This window comes from Limulus polyphemus, unplaced genomic scaffold (assembly GCF_000517525.1).
Source record: "Limulus polyphemus unplaced genomic scaffold, Limulus_polyphemus-2.1.2 Scaffold223, whole genome shotgun sequence".
Lineage (NCBI taxonomy): Eukaryota > Metazoa > Arthropoda > Merostomata > Xiphosura > Limulidae > Limulus > Limulus polyphemus.
In genome coordinates this window covers 628,483-651,399 of record NW_013665833.1, presented here as the reverse complement: position 1 = coordinate 651,399, position 22,917 = coordinate 628,483, and the positions used below count along the sequence as shown (strand labels likewise).

Sequence of the window (22,917 nt, the reverse complement as noted above, 5' to 3'; positions counted from 1 at the left end):
AATGTAGTGTTTAAAAATACAGCAAGTTTAATACTATCGTCCTATGACAAATGTAATTGTTTTCTCAATTTATGCTAGGCCTATAAAATGTCGGTGAGAGTGCCAAATCGCATATTTAAATGTGAACAAAAGTTAATTATTATCATTATTTTCATTCAACAGCTACAATTCTGTCGTTTTATTCAGCAATTTAGAACGAGGTTCTTACCAACATATTGAAACTATGCTTGTTTTCATGTAACAAACAATAGTGTGACATTGTATTATCGCTCATATTATTTTGTTTACCTGTCGATTAAATAGGCTTTTCTTCTAGTAGTTTTTGCTCCACTGCATATAAATTCGTCTTGATCATGTTATGACTCCAGTTTTCACGTTTCTCACTGATTTTGGTGGAATTGGTAAAATATATATCAGGTAAACAAATGAAATACGTGTACCCCTCAAATAGGCTTATTGATTGACCAAGTGTTGAATTGAGAAGCATGCTGGCCCGGTGCTGGGACTGTATCGATACTGGCGCCACCGTGAGTTAGCACTTTCGCGCACGATCCCTCATTCCACTTAACAAAAAACCTTTCAAATAACTGAAACCTTGTGGACCTATAAAAACCTTTATGTTTCAATTTGATGTTCATATTAAGTTTTATTGTACCATCCCAAGTTTAAACAATGTTTAAAACAATAACTATTCTGAATGATACTATTTGTTGCCATGGGTTACAGTACATCTTGTGTTAGTCATTACGAGGTATGATACTTACAAATAAAATCATGAACCAGTTTTTTAAAGAATGTTATTCATTTTAGATCTGAAATAAACTCTAATAAGAACAAAAAGGGACAATATAATATTAATAATATGATGGCACTGTATTTCCAGTCCTGATTGTACGCCCCTTAAAAACTGAATATTTTCCTCAAAATATTTAGTAATTGGCCCAAAATGCCACTCAAAATATTCTGACCTTTATATCACCATATAAATAACAGGTGAAGTAATCAGGTATAAGCTGACAGGTTGTTTTTAGTGGCAAATATATGACTTACACACATATCCGTCAGGTTTATGACTCATTCTATTATATTTTTGTTGTCTGGATTTACATTTCTCTCTACCCCTTTTTTTAACGAATTCGAAGAACTTATTCTAGAAACGTTGTTCATTATTTTGGAAATGTTTATGCTGAAGACAGAATTGAGAAAATTCTGAAACGTCCATGTTCTTTATACTACCATTAATTTTATGATTTTAGGTTTCTGCTAAACGAGTACTGAGCTTAATTTAGACTTACAATAACTACCCTACAGTCACGTGGCACCTATTCGCTTGCAGACGAAGGTACATAGTTTAAAGTCTGTTGCTGATCGGTATTGCCAAGTGAGCGTATTTCCCATTTTACGAGTAACATTTTCTTGATATCGTTTTCGTCAGACTGAGATAAACACAATGATATACTGTACATTATGTCGTCAATAAAAATGGGAATGTGGGAGAAATGGGGTTAGATATCAAAGACTTCCAGATAAAAAAAACAAAACATGATTTTATAGAATTTCCAGAATTGAAATTTTTGTTTACAAAATGCACAACTTTCCAGAATTTTCATAACCTGTGCGAACTCTGTGTTTTAGGGTTGCCCAAATATACTCTGAAAACTTGTAAAGAAGAAGATCACATTGACCTCAGTATTACATAAAAGCCTTTTGAAGTGAAGTAAGCACTGCAAAGCCATAATTATTTGGAACATTATTAGTGGTGGAAAAAGAGAATATAAGGCCTAGACACTCAGCCTAGTGTTATTTTTAAGCACTGTAAACACCAACCAACTTGTAGTTATAAAAGTTGAACTTAATATATGCATTTTAATACTTTATATAATATGTACTTCTAAAATTCATACAAAAATCATAAGGTTGCAATCATTAAAATAATACAGTACTAACAACTAAAGATGTATTATTAAGTATGGTAGTATTTAATAGTAGGGATCGACAAGGTTTCCAAATAAATCACGCGCCGAAAACTAGCCTATTGAATTCCTAAGCAAAAAAGAAAAACGATACAAATTAATAACATGCTAAAAAGGTCGCTAGCATTTCTGGTATAACTATTCAAAAATTTCTGAAACAGCAACTTTTTCGTCTACTACCTACCTACCTGATCACGTCAGCAGGGCTAGCCCCTAGATGGCTCGGACTATCGCTACAAGTTTTCTCCAGTTTAGTTGACTGGTCTGTGGGTATTCGCTTTTGATATTCCGATAACTATACACATATTTTTTTATAAATGGTAAACATATCATGCATGTTCATAAATATCTATTAAACCCAATTTCAAAACAACAGGTGGCGCTACATATCGATCGATAGACGTGCGACAGTTTCTATATGTAAAGTATATACTTTATATAGGTATAACATAAAAAGTAAACAAATAAGAGTATTACAAAATCGTGAATTTTAAAATGAAGTAGGGATCCTAGTACAAAAAGTAATGAAACAAGATTTAAAACCACAATCACAAATTTATAAAATTTAATCCCTACTTTGACAGCTTTATACACTTATCTGTAGGCCAAAGTAAGGATTACATTTTATAAATTTGTGATTGTGATTTTAATTCTTGTAAAAAATATAGCTATCAGGGATATGGCTATACTGAAACTTTATAGATGTTGTGTCCATTCCATGGACATATAAAAAATTCAACAAATATATAGAAAAATATATAACCATAATAAATTACTTTATTTCGTCCTTTAACATTTCTATTTGCTTGAACACAAGTATACTCTGTAAACTTTTGTAGGCCTACTTTCAAATAATGTTAACTTACACTTCCTTAAACAAATCAACTTATTTGTACAAAGTGAAATTATCCCAACAAAAATTTTGGTTTAATTAATTATTTCACTGTTTTTGAAATTACTCAACCAATGAACAATTTTCTTTAAGCCTATGTGTAATTATTTTATGTTCTTTCCTTTTTGCAAAATTATCCAATCAGGGACTAATTTAACTTTAAGCCAAATTTTACTGGTTTATACTTTACGTTTGTTACTGATTCAATTTTGAATCTATATAAAATTCAATTATTTTAGTTTGTGTTAAAACTGTTTAATCACTGTTTAACTGAACTTTAAACTTACTTCAATTTACTTTATCTTTCTGGAGTATTGCATCTATTGATTGATTAATTTGAAGCCTACATGTTATTTAATTATTTAAATTAATTTCACTATTGTCTGTAAAACTGTCCGTTAGAACAGTTATTTAATTTAAATCCCTTATTACTTTCAATCATCTTTACCTTTGTGAAGTTGAAAATACCTTTTGAATTAGCCTGAAACTTACTCTTGTTGGTGTCAGCTCCTCTCGTCCTTGTGAAGCCGTCCAATCAGAGTCAAATGCGGAGAAGCCGATAATAGATTCTATGGTTAAGACTGGCACTAACTCAATCAGATTCCCTGACCGGTCTTGTTTTGTGTTGATTTCCATGGAAAACTGAATTGAAAGAATGAACTTAAACAAAGGCAAACATGCAATAAATTTATCTATAAAAATTGGCATACTCTCTATAATATCAACACCTTTCTAAGAAAAATACCATAAAATAATAAATTCAAAATGCACAATTTCTCTGAATAGAAATAATATATGTAAAGTATAAAACTATTCAGACACAATGCGCATAAATGTCTAAATATGGTTTACTTCCAACTTTTTTTTGCAAAAATATGTTGAATGCAACAACACTGAAATTTCTTTGTAACAACTGCTAATCACTACAGATGTTTATTAACCTTTCAGTTTTTCTTTAATTAGTATCATATTAGCAACATTCTAATACTGAAATATATGTAATCAATTATAACATATTATTTAAAATTTGCAACTTTGAATATTTTATGAATGATGTTTAAGAAACAAAAAATCAGAAAAGTACTAACCTAACATCTATAATATTAATAAAAACTAAAAACATAAGTTTAATGATAAGACCATCAAGATTCTTTTTGTCATTATACCAAAAATAAACTTTCAGAAGGTGTCGTTCTACTTTGAATTTTAATAGAAACAGTCAGTAAAATATGTACAAGTTCAAATACTTTTATTATATGTTGAATTACAGAGCTAGCAGAATTATGATAGAATACTTCGAGCTTCTAAATTCTGTCAATATACGAGAATACTTTTTTTCAATGAATTGTACCAATATTTTCCATTCACGTGCTTTCACCCAACTTATTTTTACAATTCTAGGTTCAGTCTTACATATCTAGTATTTTAAAGCACGATTAATTTATAAACACTTTTATATTTTAAGACACTTAAAAGTACTACTAACATCTGCTCGATTAATTGCAGCAACTGGTAACATTACGCTGTCAGTAATCACATGTCCATCTGTTGTCACATGGTATACTATCACATTACATGCAGGGGCCATCTCTGGTGAGATTGCAACTGAGAAGGTGGTAATGCTGTTTATCATTCCATTAACTTTTGCCACACCATCCAGGATTATGATCCCTTTGGAAACCACCTGTATTAGAAAGTTATTTATATACATATATATACTTACTGGTACTTTAATCACAAAATTTTGCTAGAAATATAAATCATAGATTGTATTGATTATTATGTAACTGGACCCAAACATTTTCTTTATGTATTTTCAAATTAGTTATAAATATTATTTCTCAGAAATCTCCATTAGTTTACCAGACTTTGTTACATATTAAAATATGAAATGTAAAATATTCATATTCATTGCTGACTTCAATTTAGTAACTTGAGTTTTTCACATAAAAGTAGCAGTTATCAGATATTGTAATTAAAGTATATCTATCTATTTACCATCATTTATTTTAAGCAGTAGCTTTAGTTCAGTTTATTGAAAAATGTATGATTAATCATTAATACTTAAAAGTATATTTACAGTAAATATGTTGATTTTCAATAGTGACTTTAGTTTCTAAGGTAAAAAATAAAATTAGGTAACTGGTTTTTGTCAAAATATGTTAATTTGTAAAATTCATAAAGTAGCCTTCATTTTATTAAGATGCAATAGTCATGAAAAAATAGGATCACGTACTAGATAATGAAATGTCTTCATATAAAAGTTTGCCCACACATGGAAGATGGCATATTCACCAGCCTAAAGAAAGAAAACACACACAAACACTAAATATACTGAAAAGTTTTATGAGTTCAAAAACATAAATGTTTATTGATAAAACAAAACACGAACGTAATAACAGAAAGCATTTATTAAATGTTTCAGAATCGTCATAACTCCATGATTAGTGATCTAGAGATACAAAACAAACAAACAATATTTATAATTACAGCAGAAATATATATACATAAGAAACAAACAATTCGAATATACAAATACAACACGAAAAAATGAAAACTGAGGCACAAGTGAAATAGTTAAAATAGGTTTAAATCCAGTGTGTTATTTAGTGGTGGAAAAAGAGTTTTAATGTATAATATTTATTTTATAAGAAGTTCAGTATCGTGTTTGGCTGTTAAAGAACTTGAAAGTTTGAGAGAGAAATTGGATGTTCTATTTCTTTATTGTGTTGATAGATAGCGGAGTTGGGAGGGTTTGTAACCATTCTTCCAGTTTTTATAGATATGCCTATGTGTTCACATGCTCGTACTTTAAGGTGACGTTTGGTTTCACCAATATAGGATGCCTTACTATCTCCGCACGTGTATAATTAGACGAAATGTGAACAATGGCCAATCGCCAAACGATCTTGTAGCGAAAAGAAATATTTTTAGTTTAAAATTGGGTTTCATAACAAGTTTCAGTTCAATTTGTGATAGTAAGTGTTACATAATATTTTCAACTGTTTCGTGATAAGGGAGCTCTGTCTCCCGAGATATGGTAAGCAGGTGTATAAGGGAAGTTTGGGTACAGTGGGTATCTTAAATGGTTTGACAAACAAATTAATTAAAAATAAGGAAGTTAATTTCTCCAAGAAACGCTTAGCGTAGCCGTTTCGAAAGAGAATGTTTTGTACAAAAGTAATTTCTTTGTGAAGGGCTAATTAGGATGAGGTAAGTTTGTAGGCCCTATTTTGTAGACAGCGAATAAAATTGTGTTTGAAAGAGAAGGGTATAAAACTGTAAACCTGAGTGAAAAGGCCAGTAAATGTTTTTTACGATAGACAGAATTTGAAAAGCTATTAGCATATAAAGTTATTTATCTCAATTTCATGAGTGAACTGTATAGAGAGGTGTTGTGAACTGAGATAGTCAAGAAAGCGTTGGATATGATCAATATCAAGAATGGTGGATCATTCAACCTTTCCACAAGTAACACAACAATGGAGCTGGAAGACAGTGATATCAACATAATATCTGATATTGGCTCATAGGCAGTACTGGAAAACCTTCAAAGTGGTTAGTACCCTAAAGGAAGGCAAAGAAATTGGAAAGTAAGACCATTACATGGATGGACGTGCCAAGCCATTTAGGGGAGAAGTCTGACAAACTTGCAGGAGAAACCCTTTTATAAAATCCAGCACAGCTCTACTGGCAGAATATCGACATCCTTTGCATTAGTAAGACAAAGGTGACATCAGGGGAGATCTTCATCGGCATTCAGAGGGAATGAGACTGCTGTAAAACAAAGTACCGTATGGCGTAGCCAGGAAAAGCAAAAGATGGGGAATGAATAAAACAATACACAGCCAAGAAGTCACTGGTAACATCACTGAAAGAATGCTACCTCCTGCGAGGCAGCTAGTCTCCACGTGAGAAGTTAATTCGCATGGGGACAGCCCCTGGGATTTTCATCTAGTATTCAACTCAACTGAATTATTCTTTTTTACTGTATTTAAAGTCTGAGTTATGTAACACGGTATGTTTTGTTTTCAGAAATTTTTATAACAGGAGTGAAAAGGTTAGTCGTAAAATCATAACAATTACAACAAGCACCCCCTTCCCCTCAGAAAATATGGATATCTCATTGTCAATCTTTTTTTTTCTTTTGGTATAGTGTGTAAAAATTGAACCAGAATTAAAAGTATTTTAAATGAGAAATAGGAGTAAGTATGAATCTTGTTAACCACATATTAACACACTATTTCTAAATATCTTTGATATTTTTCTTACTACTGTATGACATTTGATAAGCCTAATTATTTGATTGAAAACAGAGTACTACTATTTCAATTAACTAATATTCTAGGACAAAATACGGTTATTTTTTAGAAAGGATGTAAACAAATGTTTTCTTGATGATATACTACATTACTTCTAGGACCTTTGGTACATCCATTAACCAGTAATACAATACAGTACACATACCTCTGGTACATCCATTAACCAGTAATACAATACAGCACACATACGTTTCAAATATAGATATAGAGATCTTAGGAAATGCTCAGTCTTTAATAATGGCATTAAAAATATTTATATATCGTGCTAATATTCTATTTATAAAATCTGTCTTATGTCTAATTACTAATATTCCACGGTATATGATAAGCTTAGGTAATTATTCTGAAATAGAAAACTGCTATTGGGATTGAGTGGATAAAAATACATACCGAGGATTCTGCTGTACTTGTGGTAATTTGCATGTATCTGTTTTTAGGAGAGTAATAAGCTAGCAGCACTAATTCTGTTGTAATTTCGTCATCAGGATCTTCATAACGTGCCTGTGAGTTATCATAAAAAACTTTTAAACTTTTCAGTCTCTTTTCTTCTTAGAAACATATATGATTTCAGAGATTAGAACCTATGGTAAAGTAACAAATTGAAATTATAAATATTTCTTTATTAGTTCATTATGAGGTCGACTAGCATACTAGGCGTTCTCATTGTATAAAATAACAGTCTTGATGCTAAAAGGCATTAACTATGTGACTATAACAATACTATGTAATGTAAAATGATAAAAATCATATACTTCGAGCGCTTTGGAAAGAATTTGTATTATTTTATATTAAAAATTCTTGAACCTACGTGTTTTTCTGACATCATGAGTACACCGACAAACACAATTTAAAACAGATTATTCTAATAACGTATGCTCCAAGTTATAGGTTCAGCGGCACTGTAAAGGAACTTTCAGTAGTTTTGTTTAAGATAATTATCTCAATATCTGAATTTAATTGAAAAATTAAGGAGGGTATAACCATCGTTATTAATGAGTCAACAATGCTAGTTTACTGAAAATTGCACTACATTGTTCTAATCAAGGAGGGTATAACCATCGTTATTAATGAGTCAACAATGCTAGTTTACTGAAAATTCCACTACATTGTTCTAATCAAGGAGGGTATAACCATCGTTATTAATGAGTCAACAATGCTAGTTTACTGAAAATTCCACTACATTGTTCTAATCATATAGCTGTTTTATGACAAAAAGAAACAAAAACTAAACAAATCATGGCATATACTTTTTCCCAGACATGAAGCTGAATGGAGCCAAAAGTAGTTGTAAAGAAAACAACAAAAACAGCGAATTACATGTAGGGTTATCTTAGTAGCATCTTTGGGTGTGTCAAATCCTATTGTCATTAATCCTTCTTCCTCAAACGACTCTTCAATGAGTTCAAGTTCCATTCTTCCACCATTAGCCAACTCAACAGTGGGACGCACTTGAACTATAGATTCGGCTAATTTGTCTTCGGAGAGAGGCACTAGATCATCGTAAGAAATTGCCAGCTACAGGAAAACAATAATATGTGTATTACTTACTTACGCATGTGGAAAAATTTCAAGTCAACAGGAAAACAATCATGTGTGTATTACTTACTTACGCATGTGGGGAAATTTTCAAGTCAACAGGAAAACAATAATATGTGTATTACTTACTTACGCATGTGGGGAAATTTTCAAGTCACCAGAAAAACAATCATATGTGTATTACTTACTTACGCATGTGGAAATATTTCAAGTCAACAGGAAAACAATCATATGTGTATTACTTACTTACGCATGTGGAAAAATTTCAAGTCAACAGGAAAACAATAATATGTGTATTACTTACTTACGCATGTGGAAAAATTTCAAATCAACAGGAAAACAATCATATGTGTATTACTTACTTACGCATGTGGGGAAATTTTCAAGTCAACAGGAAAACAATCATATGTGTATTACTTACTTACGCATGTGGAAAAATTTCAAGTCAACAGGAAAACAATCATATGTGTATTACTTACTTACACACGTGGAGAAATTTCAAGTCAACAGCTTAGAAATTAGACAAGAAATTACGGTATAACATTTTCAAGTTTTGAAACATCATAAGTACAATATAGATATATAATGATGAACAATGAAAACCTATCAACACAGCTTTTTGTAACTTACATGTGTTTTAAAAGACATTCCTGGTTTAAATATCTGTGGACTAACACCTAAGAACCTTAAATATAACTCGGCCTTGATAATTCTAGTTCTGGAATAAGCAGGTAACACAATGTCCAGAAAACGGTCACCAACTTCAACTTGCACTTCCACCTCACAGCCTTCCAAGGGATGTGGAGCTACTAACTGACGTAGATCATCAAGTGCAAACTGGAAATTGTAGCTTCCTTTATACTGTAAACAATAAGTTTTAAATTTATCCGTCTTCTTACAATACTGGCTCTCAAGATGTAAAACAAAAATTTACATTTTAATACAAAAAATACTAAAACTGATATGAATAAAAGGGAATTGTTTAATAGTGTTGCATATAGAATAACAAAGAAGTTGTCTACTCAGATAAAAAAAAGGCAAAAAAGGTAAGGTGCAATACTATTTTCGAGTCATCTTAGTTTCATAACCTTCAAAAGTAATGAAAAAACTGTTTCTTTTGTTGATATATAATTATCGTTAGTAGAATAAAGTTATTAGTATGTACAGTATACTTCTGATTACAGTAGTCCTAGTGGAATCAAGCTTCTGAATAGTACAATAAGATACATCAATAAATCAAATGAGGTGAGCGAAACATGAATTTTGGGAACAAACTGGGAAGTCCAACCAAAGAAGGTAAAACAACAACAACAACACACACACACACACACACACACATCACTCTGATTTCAAGAACGTTATTTTAAATATTAAAAATTGGCCTAAGTGCATATAGATGCATACCCATTTCGAATTTTAAATAGCTGATGATTTTACCTTTCCATGACTAGTTTAGAATATACCTATATCAATATATATAAATTTTTTTTTTGATTTTCGAGCAGGAGTTATGCTTGTAATTATGACGTCCTTGTTAACCAGATATCAAAAGGTCGTAAACATATGCTAATGTTTTACTTAGATAAAAAATATACAGCAATAGCTAGCTCATACAAACTTGTATCAAGTGGCCCTGTGTCTGTGTTCGCTAATTGGGAAAGGTCAATCCTATCTCAAGGGGTGACACAGATACTTGTACAATTAGGTATGAGAAAGTTTGTTTGACTTGAAAGTGCAGTATGATAAAATCATTGCTGTCTTTGTCTTTTACAGACGCATTTGGAAATTCTTCTATTCACCTCTTCAGTCAGGGAGGTCAAAATGGAAAGTTAAAAGTCAGCCAGTTTAGTGAATTTTTTATTTGTTCTTCCCTTGCTGTCTGTGTACGACTTAATACCTGCGTAATGTTTCCAGGGCCTCTTGTATTGCAGAAACTTCTCGCTACATGTTAAATATCAGTGTATATAAATACACTATCTGCATGTGTTATGTTTGAACGTTGATAAATTTAAGGAAAACATGTTTGTACAAATAATGATTAATTTAATAACTTAGGTATATATATGTTTATGTGAGTGTGAGAAAATCGTATATAGCAGCAATTAAATGTCATTGTTTACCCTAGAGAAACATAACAATGTTGAAAAAAATACCTTACTTTTAATATTATACTACTTTATGACAGTAATATGTCTAATGTAGGATTTAAAGGCATATTTTTGTTGCCTTTATCAATTCTGTTCACGAATGAAAGTATTTTGTGAACAGAAGTCCCACGATAGTTCAGTGTTAAGTTTCAGCTTATAATGCTAAAATTTTGGTTTCGATCCTCGTGGTAAACACGACGCTGATAGCCAGATGTGCAGCTAATAACAAACAAGCACTGATCAGAAAAGAAATGTATAAAGTTTCCTTATTCTCAAATAAAATAAAACCACAAACTGAAAGAATATTATATAATTATTGAGTATACTAAGCCTCTCTAAACTAATATTATTAGATGTTTCTCTACTTACAAGAGCAACCGTTTTTAGTAAGTATGGATCCCATATCGGAGGAAGTTTATAATGATCAGGGGCTTTGATAACTGCTCTAATAGTAGCATTTCCAATAACTGGCGCTAAGCTTGTGTGATTGGATGCCACAAGTCCTTCTAAGTATTCTTCCGAGGTCAGAACATAAGCAGGTATATAAACAACGACATCCATCTTGTGACTGAAATATCTCTCCATCTTGATTTTCTTTTCTTCTACCTGTTCGAGTGCAACAACTCGCACCTTCCACCATCCTTTTGAATAGTCGCCAGGAAGGTGGAAATGAACACTCACAAATCCTAAATAAAACAAACGAAAGTAGGTTTATCATGAAAGAAATCTATTGATAAGTAGTTTGTGCATATTACCTCACAATAAGACCATGTATATATATATATATATATATATATATATATATATATATAGATAGATAGATGGTCACACTTCGTCAGATTATAGTGTTGTATATAATAGAGAAAGTATTGTTTATTTACGTATACAAATAGTCAGAACACCTTTTGTTTTCCTTTGTTCACTAATACTTTATGAAGTATTTATTATTATAACAAAAATACAATGGTGTTGTAAAATGAAACATAAATATAATCTGACTTACTCTTGTGGCTCCCTCTCTCACAATTGTAGTAATTGACAAAAAAAATATTTAAGTGTAAACAGAATATATGACCGAAAATATCGTTAACAGTGAGGGTATCCAACTGACGAAACAATGTATTCTAATCTTTATAAGTGAGAACGCAAGAAAGGTGTATTTAATTAGCTATACTCATTATCAGGTTGATTTTTAGTTTCGTTCTGAGTAGGTAGCTTGTTCTGATCAGAAGTTAATACTAACTACTGAAATATAGGTAACAACTACCATAAACTTTTCTTTATATAGGGAGTTCATTCTATCCAAGTTATATGTCAGTTAAATAAAATTAATGACACAAATATACAAGAACGACTTATTAAATATTTTACTGCATCGTTCCAAGAGCCTCCCAGTGGCACAGCGTATGTCTGCAGACTTACAACGCTAGAATCCGGGTTTAGATACCTGTGGTGGGCAGAGCACAGATAGCCCATTGTGTAGCTTTGTGCTTAATTACAAACAAACAAACAAATCGTTCCAGGACAAACAACTATGGTTTTTAACCTTAGTTTGATTTTTGAATCTTTCTCCTCATTAAGTCTATTTAAATAATACTTTATTAATGATGTTTTTTGTTTTTTTTTCAAAATCAATAAAACTTCAAAGGCCAAGTTTATCAAACAATTTGCATGGTCAATATCCACGTATTGTGCAGTTCTTATTTTACTTTTATTTGTTAATAAACAAGTTGTCATATAATGCGTTATACACAATCTAGTTGATTAAAGATAAGAAATATTGTTACGGAATTACCAATAGAGGGGGTAAACAATATAATACATTTTCTGCAATGCCTCCAAAAAAAACTGGATAACAGCAGATAAAAGTAATAAAGAAGTGAAGTCTGCGAGGGTGACCACGAAATTCGCATTTATTTACTTATTTTTTTATGTCTAACTGATTATATTTCTATCAGAAAAAGAAGCATTAGGGTCAATTGGGTTTTTGAGATTTTGTCATTTTTTTCTTCTCAAACTGACTTAACTTTTCATTCTAAATTGCTCGTATTTTCTTAAACATATTCTTAAGACAGGCTAGAAACCGGGTTTCGATACCCGTGGTGGGCAGAGCACAGATAGCTCTTGTGTAGCTTTGTGCATAATTAAAAACAAACAAAACAAAAACAAATCTTAAGACATCTAACGTGTCTGGAAAGAATTATTCAGAATCTTATTTTTGAATACAAATGATCAAATGAAACGTTTACAATAGAAGACATATGTGAATATCAAAATATTTTATTATTATATTGCGTTTATTTCGTTCAGAAAAAAAAAAAAAATTTCTTACCACTGTAAGGATAAATGGATACCCATCGTTTCATCACAATTCCCTGTGAATCCTGAAAGAAAAGACCGTCGGTGAGTGAAATAACGAATAAAACTCACTTTAACTATTGAAAAAATATATACCGTATTTTTCGGTGTATAAGACGCACTTTTTTATCCCAAAATTTGATGTCAAAATCTGCTTGCGTCCTATACACCGAAGGTATGAATAATATACATGTATATATACGATATACACAAGCTCATGTGTAAATATATTTAAATAGGCATGCACAGTTTACTTCAATTGAATGTGTTATTTATAACAATAGTAGTTTTCTTTCGTTTAAAAACATAACTATTTATAATTCTCCCTAAATAATAAACAAATAAATTACAGTGAAAGCAATGAAGATTTTGAGCCAACCTAAATAACAGTAAACCTTTTTTTGATTTACGGTATTTTCTTATCTCGATGTTTTGAGCTCTTTTGTGTTTAGAACAATATATACTAATATTTAAAGTATCAAATTGAATTTTTGTTCAATAAAAATCTTTCAAATGCGACTGTAGCTTTTTTTCCCCAAAAAACTTTGTCTTCAAAATAAGGGTGCGTCGTATATTTCGAAAAATACGGTACACAGTATTTATTTGAATAAGGTCGTTTTCACTACTTTTTAAAACGTTGCACGACGAGAGAGTATCCTCAAAGTTGTAATACTAATATTATGCCCTCTTATATCTTCTCAGGATAAGCTAGTAGGATCGAGGAATTCTTGAATGGGATATTCATAGCGAAGTTATAGTTTTAGATCCCACCTTAGATTTGTTAATTTAGTATATATTTTTAATTTTAATGAAGTTGGAATATTAGTCTATTCTTAGGCGGGGATTTAACTTCATCACTGTCTTAGTCTAGTCTGCTAGAATGGTCAAACATATGATTCGACAAAATGGTCAAATATTTTAGTCGTGTCTTACTTTTCTGGGTATTATTTACTTCGGAAAATAAAATTAATATAAATAAACAAGTCTTAAAAATGAATTTACACTTTCCTTGTCCCATCCTTCTGCAGTAAAAATAATATAACTGCTATTGTTGAATTACAATGTATATTAATCAAGTTGTGTGTAAGTTTATTTGTTTGTTTGTCCGCAAACTCCTCCCACAGTTTTGAAGCAAATTTAGCAGGCGGACTCACGGTGTACTCTCAGTCCAGAGGGAAGGGGGATAAAACGAGTCCAGGAAATCACCAGGTCATGACGTGGATCTAGGATTTGGTTTTCAGGGTCGTTGAACTCGAATTTGTCATTGTATTTTGTGTTACTGGCTCCCCTCGTCATTCGGGAGGCACCATGTTTGGTCAGTATTTTATTTGTCATTGTATTTTGTGTTACTGGCTCCCCTCGTCATTCGGGAGGCACCATGTTTGGGCAGTATTTTATTTGTCATTGTATTTTGTGTTACTGGCTCCCCTCGTCATTCGGGAGGCACCATGTTTGGGCAGTATTTTATTTGTCATTGTATTTTGTGTTACTGGCTCCCCTCGTCATTCGGGAGGCACCATGTTTGGGCAGTATTTTATTCAACATTTCACACAGCTACTTCGTTTTATAGCAATTCACAACGTTTTCCAATTAGGAGTTTCACAATATTGATTGATATATAATTGATTATCATTTTATGTATTATTTTTCATACCTTTTTGAGTTCTTTATGGTTGTTTGCATCTCCTTGTTATGCTTAGCTTTGTTGTTTGGTATTTATATACAGTATTGGAAATAATGGTTATGCATGTTGAGGAAAAAATAAATAAGCGGCAAATACTATATAAATACCATTTCCTTTTCATGTGAAAATTAATTGCACCAGAATTCAGTTAGGTGTTTATAGTTTAGACTATGATTAGTTGTCATCCAATCAATCAGAAAATGACACATCAGTATAAATAAGTAATAGTGTATTCCAGTCACGTCTCCGGGACTGAAATACCGCAAGAGAAACGTGTAGAAATAAACATTTTGTTTAATCAAGGGTACTTCATGCGAAAAATAGCGGAAAGACTCCGTTTTTTTTAAAAGTAGAATCTGTGTGCAAGACTCTGAAGAGGGTAAGTGAAACTCACTGTTATAAATATAAGTGGTCGAGGTAAAAAAAACTGAAACTCTCCAAAACTTGTGTTAATTGTTTCTGGACATGTTCTTCATAAGATAAACAACAATCAAGTACATATCTTTACAACAACCTTGCTGTAAATACAGGTGTTAATGTTACCTCGAAAATAGTTAGATACTCAAATAGTACAAATAGACGTATAATAGACCAAGAAAAACTTCTCCGAAGTACCCAAACCAAAATGTTGAAAGGGTGGCGAACGTAAAATGTGAGTAGAGCCGGAAACATGTATTCTTCACAGATTAATCCAAGTTTAGATTTGTTTGACAAAAATCGATGACAGTTTGATCACTGGTGGGGAGCGGAGCAATATCATAGTGAATGTATGACAGTCTACAGTGAAGCACGATGGGGAATCAGTACACGTTTGGGGCTGCACTTCAGCCAATGGTGTTGGTGATCTCGTAAAAGTGATGGCACCTTAACAACTGAGAAATACATGCGCTTTCCATTCCACCATGCCATTCAACCAAAAATACGACTGATTGGACGTGGACGCATCCTCCAATAAAACAATGATCCCATGTATACGGAAAATGGTGAAACAATATTATGATGGTAAAAAGCCAATGAACACTCACACCATGCACGAATGTACAGGTTTGAATATTCTTGGGGCGTTATGGACATATGTAACAAACTGAGAAGGTCAAAAGATGAACGAAAATGTTGGTTGATTTGCGGGGATATTTGGAACAATATTCCATAATGACAAACTATATAACTGCATGAAAACAAAACAAAGGTTCATATACAAACTTCTAGTGTATTGTACAACTTATTCAATTTTCGTTTGTATTTTCTGTGATAATGTTTTAATTAATTCATAAATTCGTCATCTAGTTGCCATTACGAGTTAACTGTGACTCCTGTATGTATAAAACTTGTGTGCTCCCATAATTATGTCCATTGCTGTACGTATACATTTTGGACAGTTTCTTCATATTTTATTTTCAGAATTTTTCACTGTTCATGAGCGAGACGAAGAGGAACACACCTGGAATTTTAGTGAATACGTACCCCGTGATTCCTTGAAAGAACATACAGGCATAATTTTCCCTCACAATTAAAAATATTTGACAGATACCAACCAACATTTAACTACAAAAGTAAGGCACATGTATTTATAGCAACTTTAAAACTATACTGCTTCCACAATAATCGGTTAATTCAGTTGTATTGCAAATTTAAATCATCATAACAATGAAATCACAAAGATAATCCAATGGCTTTAATGAAACATATATATACCCCTTTACTAAAAGTTCTATATAATCACTACCGCCAGATGGCACCGCCTTAAAGTTTAATATTTTGATTATCAACTGATCTTTTATTTTCTTATGAATAATCAAAATAAATAAATGCCCAAAATACAATAAGCTAGAATATTCCGAGAAAACTATGTTATCGTAATTACGTATTCCTAAAAGTGCTAATGAATTTTCAACTACTGCGAAATTTATCACCATTGTAAATATTGTTTTAATAAGCGGAATAAACACATTACAACTATTATTAATGTAGCGCTGAATGAATTCATCATTCAATAACAATAATAAAGAGATCTATCTAAGAAAATAACAACTTACCACCAAGTAAATGTCCACAGGATCCGTGTAGGGTTTTAGTTGCGTCGTGAGAAGTATGACTCGGATGTATACTAGAAAGTAAGGTACGTGATTAAAAAACAGGGAAACGCATTTCTGTGAATATCTTAGCACGAGAATTCAAACTTCATTGATGGAATTTAATTTTTTTGTTTAACAATCATAAATTTGATTTGCAAATTGAAAACAGCAAAACAATTAAAGTTTAAAACTACAACACATTGTCATTTAAATATTTTTAGTGTTTTAATATCAAATGACGTTTTGGAAACGCGTATAATTCACCCTACCTCGTCGTATAATCCCAAACATTATATATATTTAAAATTTTCGGGTCACAAACGTTAGAAACAAAATCAAATGTCAAAGAATTTAAGTTTGAGTAAAATGCAAAGAATGAATAGCTTGAGTTGAAAGGTAGGAATTAAGACTTCAAATTTGAAATATTTGTAACATGCAGTAACACCAGACAGAGAAATGTTTAACAGGACTTAGCAAAATACAATATTGTTAGCACTTATAACTAGAAAATGGTTGAAATTCAATAAGAATAGAAAAACGGCAAATTTCAATTAATTCTTACCATAAACGTCGTATCATACACATTAAGGTGAGTTCATCAAAACTTAATGTTTGTTTTTGGCTTGTAGTTAAGAACTATTTGTGCTGTGCCAATCACAGGTAGCGAAACCCGTTTTTCAGCATTATAAACCTTCAAAATACCGCCGTTTCACTGGGGGGGGGCAAAGAAATTAATAACGTAAGAGACCAAGAAAACTGGATGAAAGCAACTTTTGATTGAATATACTTTACCAAGTTTCTTAGTGCATTACGAAATTCAAACCAGGAATGTCATGTGTAAATATTATCATTTCTTACCCATTTTTCATCTCCTCAAGTCGCTGCCCAGAAAGTCTCCTTGTTGTTAAGCGCAAAGCTACACAATGATTTTTTGTGCTCTTCTCACCGCGTATATCAAAACCCGATTTTTTGCTTATAAACCTTCAGTCTTGCCGGTGAGTTACAGGGGGCGGGGGTGGCAGGAGGCCATTCATTGTTTTAATCACATTTTGTATTAGGCATTTTTTGCTTCTAAACTTTTTAGTTTGTATAACCAAGTAAAAGTCTATTTCGTAAGCCATCGTTTTGGTATCATATCTTTTTATAGGACTGGGGTATTCGAGCGAACTGACATAAAAAAATGTTAGGATTTTCAACGATTTGACAACTCTCTCATTCGCTTTTGTTTGCATTGATTCTTCTCCCATTAGTTTCGTCTTTTCCAGTGCCAAACAGTTGTAATGGTGTGATGTTGACACTACGCGCTTTGAATGTCGTTTTTCTCAAAATAACTAACTTTCAGTTAAATATAAAATATTTTGTTTGGAGCTAAGAAGTCAGCAATCCAGACAATATAGTTAAAAAACACAGGTATTGTAAATTGGTTTTTTTTACAATAGTATTTCTCCCTCAACCAAAGGCGGCTCTCGGGGACAGGCATCGGACATAAAATATTTGGGATTTATTCGATTCTGGTGAAACTTTCAGAGAATGTAGCAAACTGTGAGAGTTGGCGATTACACTGTATAGTCCAAATCGGACAAAGATTGTCCATCCGAGTTATAACTGGACATATCACCATCAGAAGTCCCATAGTTAATGAGAGTATTTCCTGTTGAGTAACTGACAAATTCGTTACTTAAGCCCTCTTTATTTATTTTTTTTTTGCCTATCGTTGCAGCTGTTTTCTCAGGCCAGAGTCCAAAAGACCTTCAGCAAACAGCTCCAAACCCCGCTGACCATGACTGGAACTGGTCATAGTCAACCATTATTCTCTCGACTACCTGTACGTGCAAGGTTCTGATATGTTCGGCTTACAAGCTGTGCAGCTTCCATAGATGTTACAACGATAGACTTTTTAAGAGCCTTTGTTGAGGCAACTCCATTTAATAAGCCAAAGTTGCTGTGGTGGCACTCAAAAACAGATTGTTGGCAAGGACAGTGGTGATAGCAGTAATAGCATTCTGCCAGATCAGAAGATTATAAACAAGATCTACAACTGACAATGAAGAAAGGTCGCATAATTTGATTTAACAATCAAAGAAAGAAATAGAAAATTTGTATGTGTGTGACCATTGCTGGAAAGGTAGTGTGGCCACTCCGAAGTCATGTGTCTCTTGATTGCTCATATCTCCCGACTGAAATACGTTACCAAAATATGGATTGAATTTTTGAATACAAAACACGCCGGACTTTCCAATGGTGTGTGCAAAACCTCCAAGAAACAGTTACTGGAATTTCTCGTTCCTTGCCATGTCATCCATGTCACGCCTCTGGTTGAGGAAAGATCCCGTGTTAATAAAACACAAAATAATTTTACAGTAGTGTCATGAACGCTGTGTACTTTTCCTGCTTGTTCTCGTGGTCTCAAAAATCACTGAAACGTTTCATTTCTTTAATTATGGTTATTTAAACAATATTTTCCCATGTTATAATCAAACTTCTTACACTCTGCCGGTATCAAAGCCTGTATCTATTGCATGCTAAGCTAGCGCTCTAAAGGTTAAACCTTTAGCTACTGTAAATAATACACTTTAAAGCTACACATTCACACACATATGTATAGGTAGTCGATCTGGAGATGTAAGAGTATTATCATTCCTTTTCAGTTTAAGCCTAAATCTGAATTATCATACATGTAAGAAAATATAAAAACGTGAATGTTTAAATAAACCAAATTATTCCAAATATATATTGACACAATTTAGTCACAAGTGCAAAGCGTGATATGATATTCACGTTAGGAAAGAGAGAAAAAAACAAACAAGGGAAATGTAATTTTGATTTGTTTTGTAAGTATACAGCTGCCACAAGTGTTACATTACAAAAAACAACAACAACAAAGAACTGTAAGTATACAGCTGCCACAAGTGTTACATTACAAAAACAACAACAACAAAGAACTGTAAGTATACAGCTGCCACAAGTGTTACATTACAAAAAAAACAACAACAAAGAACTGTAAGTATACAGCTGCCACAAGTGTTACATTACAAAAAACAACAACAACAAAGAACTGTAAGCATACAGCTGCCACAAGTGTTACATTACAAAAAACAACAACAACAAATTCTGAATACAAGAGCAGAGCAGTTTTCCCAGTAAATAACAGCTCGTGACAAAATGTAGTTAACAAAGAAATAAAATATGCTATATTAATTATTTCAGAGTTTGATATGGCTAATGTCTTTTAGTATGGGCCCGGCATGGCCAGGTGGTTAGGGCGCTCGACTCGTAATCTGAGGGTCGCGGGTTCGAATCCCCGTCACACCAAACATGCCAACCTAGTCTTTGCCAGGATGAGAAAGGAGGAGGGTTGGGCGCGGGGCTAGCAATTCCACCCCGTAAAAACCAACCTGTTACAAGTAACTGCAACAACACCTTCCGTTGGTGAGGTGTTGTTGCGCCCTATGCTCCACTAGGAGTTTACAGGAATAAAAAAAAATGTCTTTTAGTATATGATCAACACTTCCCAACTAAAAATTGTATTTCTAAATTTAATTATAATTACATTAATCGCTCTTTAAAGACAATGGATATCAGATAGAGTTAAGAAATTGTGAAACTTCTTTCTGGCGTTTACAAGCCATACTCACAGACTTTGAGAAGTCCACCTTCAAGGTTTTGTTTTCGTTTTTAGTATAGTGACAAAATAATCAAACTATTATTCAGAAAAAAAATCGCGACAACGTATTTGTACATAAGTGAAGTTTTTTATTATGGATTACTCAGAAAATGATAACAACTGAAAATTAAAATCACGATAAACTTAGTTAAAGAAATGTTGATAATGCAATAATTCGTTATAATGTTTCAAAATATCTGAAATATATAAAAATTATCTACTGAGATGAAAAAATGGAGTTTAAGTGTTTGCTTATTATATGTGGTTAAATGTGAATAAACAATTCTAGAAGAGGTTGTAAGACCACAGACGTTATACAGAATGTGAGATGCTTATTTTGCTAGAATGGATACATTTTCTATTATTTTTTCCTGAAAGAAGTGTTCAGCAAAACAGTTACTGTTAGTGAGAGATTTGAAGTGCTTACTTTGTTGTCGAAGGTTATATACAAGTTTGTTCGTTTGGATTAGTATTGTTAAGAAACGTTGAGAATACTCCACTTCTGTTTCATTGATGAAACCAGTTCCTCCCAAAGCCTCCTTTACCTTCCCTTCCACACGTAATGTATACCTTCCTGGTTCGGCACGAAATGGAACCTGCAAATTGCATGTTTTAGTTTAAAATTTTAATTTATTATAACTTCAAATAGAAGAATTAAACTAATTTAAACGTTTTATCTAAAATGTGTACAGTTCATTATAGTTATTTCTATGTTGCAATATTTCAGATATAATTTTTAGGACATTTTAACCCAAACTACCAAGCCAATCACCAAAAAAGGTAACATAATTATTCAAAACTAAGAACTCCAGCCTGAAAAATATCTCCCTACTTTTTAAAAAGAAAAAAAAAGTAGAGAGAAGAAAACATGGGTCACAACAATAAAATATTCAAGTAGTAAATTTTGGAGAGGACTTCTTTGAATTTCGATTTAATTATCTGACCAAAACATTTTACATGTACGAAAACAGCCAAGCCATACTAATGGGGTCAGCCATGTAAACGTGTGATATAAAAGAGTCGAGTTACATGAAAAGGCAAACTCTGTAAAGATATAATATAAAAGTGGGGAAACATGAAAAAAGGGAGACTTAACCTCCTTTTTATATTCATGTTACTGCTTGTTCAAGTTGTAATGAAAAAGAAGGACATGTTTCCCCAATATGTTTCTTGTTTACAATACCCAATTTTACATTACATCTTTAAAGGGTTTGCTCATTTATATAACTTGGGTGGCTCTTTTTTATGTTACATGTTTTTGTGACTAACCCGTTTATTTTAATTTGGCTGTATTTGTTCTGACAAGCAATATCACTTACTTTTATTACTTTACATGTTTTAGGCGCTAATATTTACCAGTGTGATTTTGTTTTATGCCAGTCCTCCTTTGTATGCTTTATTTTTTGCCACTTCAACAAGGAGAATAACAATAATACTACCACTTTTTTGAATCTGCCGTTTATATGGTCATAAGCATAAGAATTGTGGTATTAGAACATTTAGAAAAGCTGTGGCAATACCTCAGATTTGGCCCAAAGTTTGGTCTTGTATGTTACTCCACCTTCTAACTTGGCAGGAGTCACTACAGTGCGTCGATATTCGAAACAAAACAAACTGCGTGGTATATGTTGTTGTTTTTCTCTTAAATATTTTTCAAATCCACCACTTAGTTTTTAATATTTTATAGGAAAGGTAAACGCCAACGTGACGAATAGTCATGGCAAAACAATGCGTTATTTTGAAAGAACTTGAGAATATATGCTACAAACTTTATTATGCGGGCTAATTTCCATTGCAAAGTAACTTGACTGACGTGATAGACTAGAGTGGCGTCAACTAGTGAACACCTACCTCCCTCTTTCAATTCTGAAGCTATCCTTGTAAGACCGATCAGTGGGATATGATCATCACTCTTATAGTGCCCCAACGGTTCCCAACCTCAGATCCACAGTCCAGCATGATAAAATTGGGCCACGCTCGGTCCCCATACTAAGAGAATAGTAATAAACTCACTTGGATTCTATCAACATTTTACTGTTTTTGTTTTTGTTAAGCGAAAAGTTACACAATGGGCCATGTGTGCTGTGCTCACTGTAGGGATCGAATTCTAAATTTTAGTATTATAAATAGTTAAACTTATTGCTGAGTCACCAGAGGGGGGGGACTAACATTATGATAACAATAAAATATTCATATATAATTTTATCTTTAAAACTAGTCTGTATTTAGTAGTAGCCTTTCAATGTCAACTTCAATGATGTGAAGG

At 32.4% G+C, this 22,917-nt stretch overlaps 1 protein-coding gene across 1 annotated transcript in view; it reads right to left on the bottom strand.

Annotated features, from left to right (window-relative positions):
* The window catches only part of LOC106478544 (CD109 antigen-like), a 98,884-nt gene that overhangs the window by 38,792 nt on the left and 37,175 nt on the right, over positions 1-22,917 (bottom strand). Inside the window, exons 3-12 of the mRNA XM_013939093.2 lie at positions 21,079-21,247; positions 16,949-17,019; positions 13,203-13,254; positions 11,240-11,556; positions 9,354-9,584; positions 8,505-8,702; positions 7,578-7,688; positions 5,102-5,164; positions 4,352-4,549; positions 3,358-3,507 (exon numbers count right to left, since the gene is read on the bottom strand). Coding sequence (XP_013794547.1) covers positions 3,358-3,507; positions 4,352-4,549; positions 5,102-5,164; positions 7,578-7,688; positions 8,505-8,702; positions 9,354-9,584; positions 11,240-11,556; positions 13,203-13,254; positions 16,949-17,019; positions 21,079-21,247 — 1,560 coding nt within the window. The remainder of the gene's footprint in view (positions 1-3,357; positions 3,508-4,351; positions 4,550-5,101; positions 5,165-7,577; positions 7,689-8,504; positions 8,703-9,353; positions 9,585-11,239; positions 11,557-13,202; positions 13,255-16,948; positions 17,020-21,078; positions 21,248-22,917) is intronic.